Here is a 12,890-nt window from a genome sequence, read left to right as displayed (position 1 = left end):
AGGTGTATTCTCTGATCTTCTGTTCTCCTGGATGCATATATCAAATCTTACATGAAACAACAGTGAAGCAAAAACCCAGCAATCCCTGAATGCAAAGGGAAACAAAACTTCAGAGCACTGATGATGCAGTTATTCTAGCTCATTCTTGTCATCTACATTTGAAATGTTAGGAATAACGTTTAATACACCAGTGATACCTGTTCAGGTACCATGGCAGTTTAGTCACCTCTACTGAAATGAAATGGATTGCCTGGCTTAATTCCCTGTATATGTGCCCATACTTTCTGTCATGCTTAATTTTTGTTTCCTACTACAGCGACGTGGGATAGCTGCTATTGAGATCTTAGCTGTGCATCCAATTTAACAGATCTTAGAAGTCTGTTTTGTATGTGCGTGTTTCTTTTGTTCTGGCCTTGAACCATTTTAAAGAAGCTTTTATTTAGCAATCTGAGACTTATTTATGGGTTTAAAAGTGAATGTGTATAATTTTCTACTTTATATTCTCTAGGATACAGCTAACTTAAAAAGAAAAATCTGAACTGTGAAACATGTAGATATGATCCTATATGGCAGCTGGCAAATATGATAATGTGGAAATTCTAGAAATTTACTGGGTATTTCTTTGTTCTTTTAAAGTAATGTTTTTGGTATTTCTGTTTGTAATTAAAAAATAGCTGGGCAGGTTGGGTCTTAATCTATAAAACAGACTTCTGAAATGTTTTGAAGTCTGCAAAAAACTTCAGTAATTACAGAACTCATTTAAGGAACAAGTTCAATTACAGAGTTCATGTAAGGAACATTTATTGGAAATTGCTTTGACAAAACTTTCATGGATTTAAAATAGTATTTGATTTTTTAAAGCATAAGACACAATACTGACAAAACCAGGTATACACAATTAAGCCTTATGATGAATATTTAATGCCTGTGGTTATACGCAACAGTATGGGTTAATATTATTACTTTTGCTGTGACTCTTCTGAGTCTGTTAATGAATTTAATCATGTTTACTATTTCTATCCTGTGCTTATTAGGAAAGAGAGTGCAGTGGGGTTTGGGGGGCTGGTTTGTTGGTTTTTTACTTTTTTGCTAAGGTCCTGAAGTACTTATTTTGTTTCTATAAGATTTAGTAACTGGAGGGAGAGAGAGGGGGGAGAGTGAACCCATTTAAATAGTGTCTGCTTGTTGGACAAATGGGAGAAGCTAGTTCTTGTTAGCCTTTTTTACCTGATATAGGTAGGAAAAAAAACTTCAAAGAGTTTAATTTGCATGGGGAGAGATAAAGGATTGCTTTAAGTCCAGCAAAAATGATTAACAATGGATTCTAGCCAAGTAACCAGCATTTCTAATCCCTTTGACAAGTTGTCAGGGGCATGCACTGTTCAACTAAAATTGTCCATCTGGTTGAAGGAAGGTGAAAACAGTTCATGAGGCCACTTGTAAACAGAAATTTTGCATATATTCAGGAGAAACAGTTTGCTTACCTGATACAAAGCATATTTTATTGTGGGATAAAGAAAAGAACTTAATTAAATGCCAAGCTGCTCTCTAGTGGTTATATATGTTAGCAGTTGGAAAGCATGTAGGCAGTTCTGCCCCACCCCCAACCTCACACACTTAGTGCACAGGTGACTTTTTAAGAACAGTAATGTTTTTCAGTGTGTTTTCCTTTTTGATTGTGACCTGCCAATTTTACTACTGGATATGTCACAGTAGTCTCCTGTAGTAGTCTCGTTGAAAGTTTTCATTTAGGAATTTAAAATACTGCCTCTGTAAAAACACTAGTCTCACACATTTGAATCTGTGGTAAAGGAATTTCTCATCCATAAACTGCAATAATAAATACTGCAACAGTTATCTGCAAATACCTATTATATGTATATGTGCTGAGTAGGCAGAAACAGTTACTGGGCCTGATTCTGTCCTTTCCTTATGGATGTATATTTTCTTTTTTTGTTATGGATCTCTTGGGAGTTCATCAGGTGCATGTTTCCTTTCAATTCTAATTTCATCTGGAGTTAAGTCCTCTGGGTTTTATCTACTTATTCTACTATTTAAGTAAAACAGCAGAGCATCAAAGAAGAAGTCACAAACTTTGATTCCTACTTTCTAATTCAGAAATCAGAATAAGTGGTTTTATTCTTGAAGTTGCCAGTGTACACTGCCTTATTAAAAGAAAAATGTCCAAGTGTTACAGTATTTTTACAGAATTGCAGTTTTGGTCAGTTTGATATTTTTTCTTGAATTCATTTTTTATGCTACATACATAACATGCAAAAATATTTTAATTGATGTGGCTTCAGGTTTTCTCCAAGTTAAAACTTACTTCAATATGTCAAGGAACATAAGTTCAGTGGGTCTGTGCACACATAAAATTAAGTGCTTCAATGTTTATAAGATCATAGCCTGAAGAATATGTTGACACTGAAAAATTAAAGGAATGCTATCCATTTGTTAATTTTTTTTATTTTAGTTTGATGTTTTTCTCCGTTTTGAATGACCTACGGAAACATTAATGTGTGACAGTATTTTGGGGAGTTCAGAAGCCAATATATCACACTTTAAAAGGAGTAAAATTCTTGTGCATTTGGAATGTAAACAACAAAAGTTCTGACCCTGCAAACATTTTATGACAGTATAATTTAAATTTAATGTAATTTTCCATAGGTAACTCTTCAATAGGAATGCTGTCATATACAGAAGATACTCCACCCACCCCACCCCCCCAAAAAAACCCAACACCCACATACCTAAATTCATGCCTTTTTTTCCCCCCCCCTTTTCATGACTGAAGAATAGTTCCGTAATGTTTAAGGTCACACTCTAAATGCCTCAGTTTCTCTCTTCCCAGCCCAAAACAGAGGAAAAATACCTCCCAGATTTGCCACTAGCCTTCTCCACTTGTGTTAATCTAAAGCTTTCTTACAACTCCAGGTAATTTTAAATAGTGCTTGTACTTGTAGGTTCCATTTAATTTAGTGTTGATACACTGTGCCCAATGTAGAGAGGGAGAAAAATGGTGTTTGCAGTACTTCTTCTGTCTTTGCTACATCAATTGCACAATCATCTTTTGTACTTCAGAAAGGAGATTTTGTAAACCCTTGAATAAAACTACTCTCAGGCTGTGTAATCACCTTAAAAGCTCACTAAACCGAGTTAACTGAAAACTTAATTCCTGATGGACAAGTTCATGCCTCTACAATTTTTAGGAAAGTTCCACCTCCTATTGCAGATCTATCTTAGATTGTAAATACAAATCTGGATTTAGATTGTCACTATTTATTGACTATCTGTTTGGGTCCTTCTAAGAGAAGAGGGAATCTCGTGGATCTAGGGATCTTTATAAGTAAGACAGTCTGCTAGAGGCACTTTAAGAAGATAACTTATTAGTCTCATCATGCATTCCTTCTATTTTTATCTGTCTTTTTGCTACCTATAGAAGATGGAGAGATACAGGAACCTCTGAGATAAGCTTCCTGTAAGGAGACTTCAGGGAGTTGCCTGTACAAGTGGGGGAAGGCCACCTGGCTAATTAAAGAGGCTATTTTGGAGAAGAGTTGTAAGAAGATTCTTTGAGGTGCTAAGGAAAACGCTTTGGCAGTTTTGTCTGGGTGTTTGGCCTGAAACTTAGAGGAGCAGTAAGCTCACGTCAAGGGTTTGGTAAGGAGAGTTGAATGCAAAGTACATTCTTCCCCTCCCAAGCAGGGAAGGCTTCTGGAGACTTGTCTGGAAGCCTGAAAAATCCATTGACTAGAGAACAGTGTAGGTGTAGAAGAGGAGCATGAAGAAAGCTCACTATGCCATTGAGAGCGTATCCAAGAGCCTTGGCCAAGAAGAGCCAAGTATTATCAGTAAATACTGTTTTCCAAGGGAGTTTACAGTGACTATGCTACCAGAGCATCTGGGAGCAAGGCATATGACTTTGATTATTAAACTAGTTTTAGTTTCACAAGATAAAAAAAAAGAAAGAGTAGAAAGAGCAATTGTCTGCTTGAGGACTAGTGACTATTTTGAAAATTGGGTTAGTATATGTAGTCAAGAGACAAACTCCAAAATGTATTTATTTATTAATCTAAGAGTTGTTGCAGTATCTTAATCAAATGATACATGTTTTGAACTTTTTTTTTACTTGGAAAAATTAGAAACTTCATGAAAATCCAGTAACTGTTAATTTGCTGGGTTTTGATGCTTTGTGGTATATCTTACATGATGAAATTTTTTATGGGTCTTTGTCACTTTTTCAAGATGGGTTTGTTTCATTTCATCATGAGTCATGGAGGATTCTTCTTTTCTTTTATGCAGTCTTTTTATTTTATTTTGTTCTTGAAACTACAAAAAAAAAACCCCTCCATGGTGGCAAGACAGTAATGTCTACTGTTTTCTTTCTGTTATCCTTGCCAATATTGTAGAGGTCAGGTTTTGTAAGGTCATGAAGCCCAAAACCAAACCACTATCACTTCTGTCTTAGAGCTCGTGGGTTTTTGTTTGATTACCTACGGTGACACAGGGGTGGACTCCAAGGTTCCTTTCAAACCTCTTTTTCTTTAAATGAGGCTTGGTCGCATTTCTTGAATGAAGTGATATTAGAATGCATTTTGGATCATTGCAAAAACCAGAAAACCCAGTCAAACAGTCAAACCTCTGTCTCTGTTGTGTAACTTTTTATTTGTACTGTGCCAGTAAGAGGGGGGGGGGGGGGGAAATGAGACAAAACAACTGGTAATTAGATGGGTTTCCACAGGTGTTTATCTTAACTGCCAGCTTCTCTTCCTACAACATAACTGATAAAACTAGAAGTTTTTATAAGCTGTGCACCTTGTTGTTTTTCCAGGCACATAAACATTTTAATGACTTTATTTACCTGTAATTCTGCATGTTAACTGCTGATTGCATGCTGATTTACGGTAAATAAAGGTAAATAGGGGTCACTGAGTTGTGTTTTATACACCACAGTGGTATGAACATTCTTGCATGGTTTTTATCTTGCATGACAATGGAATATGTTTGTATTAGTCTATGTATAACATGTCTTGTGGTTTATGCATGCTGCACTAATCTCTGTGTTAAATCTGTCCCCTCTTTATTCAGAGCATGCTGTCTAGGTCCTTTAATTCCAATTATGCTGCAGTTAGCAGCTTTCACTATGGCAGCTCTAGGGATCTGCATGGCAGCCAGGGTAGTGTTGCCTTGAGTGTTGCAGACGGAAGAGGTTCTGGTGTGCACATTGTCCGAGTGAGTACCTACAGGAGGCTATTGCAATATAGCAATATATAGAGGGGGAGAGAAAAAACTGAGAGGCATCCTTAAATTGATAGTTATCCTTTTTACATATAGACAATGCTTTCAATAAAAAAGAATATAATTTACGTGCTGGAATCTTTTTATAGGCATTAAATCAAATACTTTGCCTTCACTTCATGTGCTTTAAACTTATTGCAAGGCTTTTCAATTTAATGTCATGAAGCTGAGTTTTCTAATTGGCTTTTATAGACGGTTGAACATAAGTAAAACTGTCTGGGTTTTTTTGTACTTGTGTGAACAAGAGATTACCATTCTGAATTTAACCTAGGTTGATAAATAAAAAACCAAAATCTCATCATGATTTTTCCTCTCCCAAACAATTCTGATGATTTAAACTGTACTGTAAGATACTGTAGGCATTCAAGAAAATTGTAATTTTAGTTTGTAAGAAAATGTGAGGAAATTGAGCATATTGAATGATGTTATGGTATTCATACTGAGCAGAATAAAGCCAACAGAAGACTTCTTTAACCATATGGATCCTTGAATAGGCAGTCCTTAGTATTTGTTGACTTTTCTTACCAGTTTATTGTGATCAAAGACACCTCTGCAGTTGCTAGTTTTTGTAAATACCTATCAATATTTTGTGGGTGTGGTGTCTTGGCTAGTAAGATTTTCTACATAAACAATGTAGTAGTTAATCAAAGAAGATAAAGAACAATAAAGCCCTTAAAATGTTATTCTTGGCTTCTTATGAGAATTTTTTAGTTTGAATTGTGTGAAGACAGTCATCTTTACTGCTGCGTTCTATTTAAAGCATCCCCAGGCTTCTACTCCAGCAGACCAATGCCAGGATGAAGTACTCATTTCAGGACAGCAGAATTACTCAACTGCCACACTTTGTCTCAAAGATGTTCCTCCGGATAGCATGAAGAAAATAGCTGTGCAGGTAATTATCTACGTGACACCTTCGTTCGGATATATTTATTGTTATTTGTAAGGATATGGGGGTTTTTATTAGCAGTAGAAACAGCTGTTGGGATAGCAATTTTGAACTGTGGCTTCTTTAAAATGTAATACCCAGGTATCAAAGGTGGCATAAATGAAATGGTATCCTCTTTTTGGAAGACAGAATAGTTGACTATATGAAGGGGGTTGTTCTTATTTTTCTTCAGCAGGGACTCTAAAAGAAGAAATTGGCAGCAGAAGGCATAATTGCAAGTGAAAATTGGAATACGGCAGATGATTTCAGGAAAGCAATTTGAAGCTGATTAAACCTTCTAAAGAACAAACTTGAATTCTGTTGTGATGAAATTGTGATGATAAAGTAGAATTTTGAGGAGATATTCTGTATACATCTCTAAGGGCCTTCTATATGGACAGAACTTATTACAATGAAACTGAATGAGTGCTCATAAATTACTACATGCAGCAATTTATTTTCTTTTTATAACTTCAGTAATTTCAGTTGCATTTCTATAGACCCATGGTATTGGGAATTTCCATAGCTGTTGATACATGTTGCCTATGTAAACTCTACCTCTGGCAGTACAACAAAAAATAATTTTCCTGTCATGCTTTAGGCTTTCAGAAGAGGCAGTGGAAAATCGTGTAAATTGAATACATCTCATCTGTAAATAAGCTAAAAAATGCTTGTATATACACACATTACCATTTCTCAGAATCACTTCAACATAAAAAACTCACCTTAACAGAGTAGATTCTGATACATGTCCATTCACATAGCATGTTTAAAGTTTGGAATTTGCACGCTGCAGTTATTTATAATAGAGAGAATTTTAATACCTTCATATCCTATAACTAATGAGATAATGGTGACACGCAGAAAAAAATCTGTAACTCAAGCCTGTAGCTTTTTTGGCATGTGGGAATCATACAAACAGATGAGTGACTACCTAAGCTGAGTAAGAGCGTGTGGGCAAGGAGGGACAAGGCTTCCTATCTCAGTGCAGAGCTGAACAGTAACTGAGGCTTCAGGAAGAAACATCTCCAGCATCATTCCTAGGGACACGGTTTGAATGCAGTATATGTTTTGACAGTTGTGTACTTTGCTGCTGTTTGTCATCATTATACCTATCAAATCAGTGACAGATGTGTTAACGAAAGAGTAACATTTATTGGAAATATCATTACAGTTTTGATATTAAAATCTTGAGCTTGTGTGTGAATTTGCTCAAAAGGTTTTTATAATAAAGTGGTCACCAAAGATGGTCGGAGAGTATCTAACTTCTGTCTGCTAGCTGTGTGGGATTTTTATTTTGTGTATGATTTACTGGGAATTGTTACAAAATCTCTGAATTTTATGCAATAAAAGTGCAAGCTATAATGATGTCAACCAAGTGCCAATACTGTCAGTTGCACTGCTAGAAAATAACAGTTGGGAAAACTCCATTAATCAAGTGTTAAAAGCAAAGATGTCTGTCTAATCTGTTCTAGTAGATTATCATTCAAAATAAGTTTTTGGTTTTCAAGTTTGTTCTCAGTAGGTCAAAGCTGATGACTATAAAGAAAATAGAGTATAATTCTGCATGATCCGGAAAAGTAGTTTCAGTAATGTTCCTGCAATTAAAAGTGGTCAAGTATGAGAAATATTGAAATAATAAAGAAAGAATTGAGGATTGCTGCTTATAAAATGTATGATATTGAGTATTCATGTTTTATTCAGATACCTTTGACAAATGGGCAGATGTGCCAGCCTCAAAGACCTCAGGCAAACTACAGCCAAGTCCATCATCTCCCTCCTCAATCATCAGTAGCAAGGCATCCATCTAGAGAACAATTAATTGATTACCTGATGTTGAAAGTTGCTCACCAGCCTCCCTATACCCAGTCCCAGTGTTCTTCCAGACAAAGCCATGAACTGGCAAAGCAAGAGGTAAGAATAAAATCTAACTTTACAATCTGACATCTGTCTGTCAGTGGTGGTGAATTGTTAGATTGTTTTTACTACCATTTCTCTGTAGGTGATGGCAGAAACCATATAGGAATTTATCTCCAGCAGAAGACAGCGTTACCTTAGTGCAGTTCTACTACTGAAATCACACATCCCTTCTGGTTTTGAGCTCTTTTTACTTTTTATGTGAACAGGTTAAGAGAGAAATGTGGTAGATTTTTAACGGAATGTACCAGAAACTTAAACTTGCATCTCTTTTACTGATCTAGAAATTTATCCTCAACTACGCTTACTGATCACCAACTCATTATTTATCTAGTAACTGAAAAAATATGAAGTAGCAGTACAACTTAAAGTACTTTGCATCTATTCATTGCTGTCCAGAACGGTTTAAAGACCTGCAAATGTAGAAATGTGTACCAATAAACAAAAGCCAGGATAAAAAAAATGTGAGCATCTGGTGCATGCCTTATAATTATCTGTTTTATTTATGATAGATGAGGTTAAGACATTCTCACACAATGTTGCAGCTTTTTTAATTGTGGCAACCTTCTTTCTGCTCTTGGACATAAGATGTTTACTCTGTATTGTTTTGGGATTTGGGGGAAAATACAGAGAATGATGTTTTAATTCTGTACTAGAATAAGAATATCCATTTCTTGTATAAAATAAGTTTTCTAGTCAACTGTTCTGGCAAAAGAAAGGGAATGCAGTGTGGGCTACACAGAACTTAGAGTGAAAGTAGGAATGAGGTTTGATTTTTTTTCTTTTCTTTTTTTTTAATTCAGGTGGAGGTAGCAAAGAAATAGGAGGAACAGGTTCTTTCATAGGAACATGTATGTTTGCTGGGGGCATTAAATTCATTTACATAATACCAAAATACCTCTGAATTTAAAGCCACATGAACTATAATTATAATAATAGTGGTACTGGAGTAAAACTTACGTACAATGATGTGTGATGCTGTTGTATTGGAATCTTGTTCTGAATTAATATTATGAGATATAAACCCCTTGACCTATGATAAATGCTTTTTTTTAATTGTTCGGGTTTTTTTTTTTTCAAAGCTTTTGTTCACCTGAATTCCTTAGTAATAATTTTATTACTGTAGCTTTGAATGCCAGTTCATCTAACTTTGGTTGTAACTACTTAGATTCGAGTGAGAATTGACAAGGATCCAGAACTTGGATTTAGTATCTCGGGAGGAGTTGGTGGCAGAGGGAATCCTTTTAGACCTGAAGATGATGTGAGTATTTTATACTACTGCATCTTAAAATCAATTCTGATTAATGATGTAATTGATTAGTATGTAGGAAAGGTGGGGGGAGGGGGGAAAGGTGTATATATACTCCCCTCTAGTCTTGGAGTTTAGTGGTTTGGGGAAAAAATCGGGGACAAATGATAAGGAAAATCAAAGTGGTAGGTGACCACAGTGGTCACATGACAACAGAGGATTTAGTCTAGCTGAGTGGTTCTTGCACAGTTCCAGATATCAGTCAACAGATTTGAGATAGTGAATTTTTACACTTACATTTACAATTAGGAAGCCTCTTAAAAAAGATGATTATTTAGTCTACAGCCTTTTTTCTGGTGGTTGAGCATTCATCTTGACATATACATCTGCCAAATTAAACAAAGGCGAATTCTGATCTACCCTTCCCTACTCCTTTAAAGACAATTCTCCTGGATTTAACAGCAGAAAAGGAAGGCAGTCACGAAAGCCAGTAGATCTATAAAATAATATTGCATTCTTTTCTACTTAGGGTAGAAAATTGAAAACATATTTTGAATTACATCTGTTTCATGCTATCCCATTATTCATGAAACAAGTTGTCAAAAATGTTTTCCATCTCTGTTTTTTCAAGGGTATATTTGTAACCAGAGTGCAACCAGAAGGACCAGCATCTAAGTTGTTGCAGCCTGGAGATAAAATAATTCAGGTACTGTGATCATCTAACTAGCTAGTATATATAATATAACAGTTCATTTTTAGTTTGCATCTTTTCTAAGAGCAGAATGTTTAGTTTTTAGATCAATTACCAGTGTCTTTTCCAGAAGTTTTCCAGAAGCATTCTTATATTCTGAGATGATGCTTTTGGTTGTGTTCCATCTAACATTAGGATAGGTGATACAGGCTGAAGCATTAATCAGTTGGATCGTTTTATCAAACTCTGAACATTTTTCACACTTTTAAAAACAAAAAACCAGGCCTAATGTCATTCAGAATGAAATGTGAGCATTTCATTAGGCTTTACTATCATCCAGTTATTTAACTTGCAGTCATTCACATGCAGTGTTCTGAATAATGTCTTGTCTGAACACCAGCAGTTGCTCCTCATGGCCCCTCTCCACAGCTGCACATTGCTGTTACATCCCTTTCCATCCTACAGCCACTGCCAGTCTTTGCATCCTCTCCCCCAGCTGACAGGCTGGACATGCACAAGTGTGAGCAGAAGCTGCCCCGTGGCTGGCTTGATACCAGGCTGGTCACAGCACCTACCTCCTGGCTGCCCCATCTGCTGCAGGGCGAGCCACGTAGGTTGCTTCAGGAACCATGGCTTCTGGTCTGCTGGTGTGCAGTTCTTTTTTGCAGGAAGTGAGTACCTTTCAGACCTTTTCTGTATCAGATTTGTTGGAAGTTGTCTAATGAGCTCATAAGCTGAGGAGGCGTCCGGCAGTATGGGCAATGGGATTATATAGGCCTTACTTTCTTAGGGAAATGGGATAACAGGGCATTTGAACAGTGTTTTAGCCACCCTTAAAGTTGCAAAGCTTGTTAGAAATTATTGATTATTCGCCACATTACTGATGTGAAAATGTTGATAGAGTTGACTCTGCTGCATTTCAGTTTTCTAAAAACAAACAAACAAAAAACCTGTTAGTGTCTCAATTAAACCACAACATCCTGTTTTCTAAAACAAAACCAAACTAAAAACACAGCCTAATGCTTTGAATAAAGCCAAAAAGCACACAAGAAAACTAAACTGAGATCAAGTTGTTCCAACTAAAAGATGGCTTGGTTTTGAGCATGGTGAATAATTCTGTGCTGCTGCCTCTTCCTCACTGGGGTGAGAAAGGTCCTAGTTCTCTTCCTGATGTAGACAACTTTAAGGAATTGGAGTAACCTTCCAACACACCATACAGGAGCAAGAAGCATGTTAAGCCTTTGAAAATACAGGTAGCGTATTTGTTAGGTTTTGATAGTGGACCGTGTGTGACAGGTGACTTTTGTTTTAATGGTTTGCTCTTGTCTTTATGGAATTTAATTTGTCTGCATGACATTTATAATGAAGTTACCCTTTGTCATGTTGGCACTGCTTGGGATTTGCTTTTTGTTTAGTGAGGAATTCACAGTTTGAAAGAGCTGAAAGAGAAGTTGCATTTGCATGCTTAGACCGTTACAGACTGTTTCATTTCTCATAACTAAGAATAATTTTTTGTGTAACAGCACATTCTTTATACCTGTAATAATCCCAGCGATGATGTAATGACAGTCCCACTCTCTCTTGTGGCTGCTTAGACAACTTTGCAGTTGTTGAGTGAATATCATAATTCCCAAAATGACTTTGCTATGTTTTTAATTTTTCAATGTTCTTCAAACCACGCATCAGGCAGACATATGTCTAATACAAATATTCTACATGACCAGAGACTAGATAAGTGCACATCAGTCCTAAGATACTGTTGCATATTAGGTTAGGGCTAGAACATTCTGTATGGATGATGATTTGGAAAGTTTATTGCCTCTTTGGCTCTCTGAACAGTCTATATGTAAATCTCTCTGCAACCCTAGACAGATTTAAAAACCACTGCCTTTACAACAAAGGATTCAGCTGGTAGCAAGCCACAAGTGTTTGTTGATGGGGTAAGGAACTGCAACTCCAAAATGGCACAGCTAGGGCTCAGAGCATGCCACCAGTTCTCTCTCTCACCATGTAAAGGGCAGTAGCTCAGGGAGAAAGGTGGGATGCACAGCTGGAAGCAGTAAGAGTTTAAACTGGATGAGTCTGTCATTCTGCAATATTTTACCACCCAGACTGAGCATGAATTTGCAGTAGTATGATCTGAGAAGTTGAACAGTAGCCGTTTTCCCCCCCGTCTTCTGTCGGCCACTTAGGCCTGCCTCTGTTTGCCAAGCCAAACCTGTCCCAAGAATGACAGTGTTTAGAGTCATAGGAAAATGCAAGCAGGGGGTGACCTCAGGAGGTCTCACACCCTAAAATGGCTCCCAGTGCCATTAATGTTTTTTGCTAAAGGCTTCAACAGTTTTAATTTATGACAAATGCCATTTCTAATCTGATATTTATACCGGAACATCTCATTTGTACTGTATTTGGAGGTTTTGGTGTGGCTATATTAATGCTGATGAATTACATGTCTGATGTTAATAGTTAAAGGTTCAGTTTTCTCTTTTGGTTGTTTGGGGTCCTGTCCTGTAGCTGTTTATTGCCTTTATTTTTATTCACCAGAAGTTAATGGATTATGCTGAAACCACTTCTGTAGATATGGACAGCAGACAACGAAATGTTGGCTTTGCTGTGTGCCCATTGTATAGATGAATAAGTAGATGGAAGGTGGTGCTGGTTGGGCAGAAAAAAAGTCAAGTGAGACAACTGTGAAACAACACCTTTGGAGCAAAATTCTTCTAAGGCTATCACAGTAGTTTAATTTCTTGTAGCGTACAGGTACATGTTGAGTTCACAACAACATAATCTGCAAATTTGCAGTGCTTTGT

The 12,890-nt window shown here is 36.7% G+C and overlaps 1 protein-coding gene across 11 annotated transcripts in view; it reads left to right on the top strand.

The window, feature by feature from the left end:
- Window positions 1-12,890, top strand: part of ERBIN (erbb2 interacting protein) — a 122,729-nt gene that overhangs the window by 106,482 nt on the left and 3,357 nt on the right. For 9 of the 11 annotated variants that reach the window (XM_056324368.1, XM_056324365.1, XM_056324367.1 and 6 more), the window contains 5 exons: window positions 5,089-5,232; window positions 6,059-6,190; window positions 7,928-8,137; window positions 9,309-9,401; window positions 10,021-10,095. In XM_056324368.1, the coding sequence (XP_056180343.1) occupies window positions 5,089-5,232; window positions 6,059-6,190; window positions 7,928-8,137; window positions 9,309-9,401; window positions 10,021-10,095 (654 nt within the window). The remainder of the gene's footprint in view (window positions 1-5,088; window positions 5,233-6,058; window positions 6,191-7,927; window positions 8,138-9,308; window positions 9,402-10,020; window positions 10,096-12,890) is intronic. The other 2 variants (XM_056324371.1, XM_056324369.1) reach the window with 1 other exon arrangement.

This window comes from Falco biarmicus, chromosome Z (genome assembly GCF_023638135.1).
Source record: "Falco biarmicus isolate bFalBia1 chromosome Z, bFalBia1.pri, whole genome shotgun sequence".
Lineage (NCBI taxonomy): Eukaryota > Metazoa > Chordata > Aves > Falconiformes > Falconidae > Falco > Falco biarmicus.
This window is presented reverse-complemented; position numbering and strand designations above follow the sequence as displayed.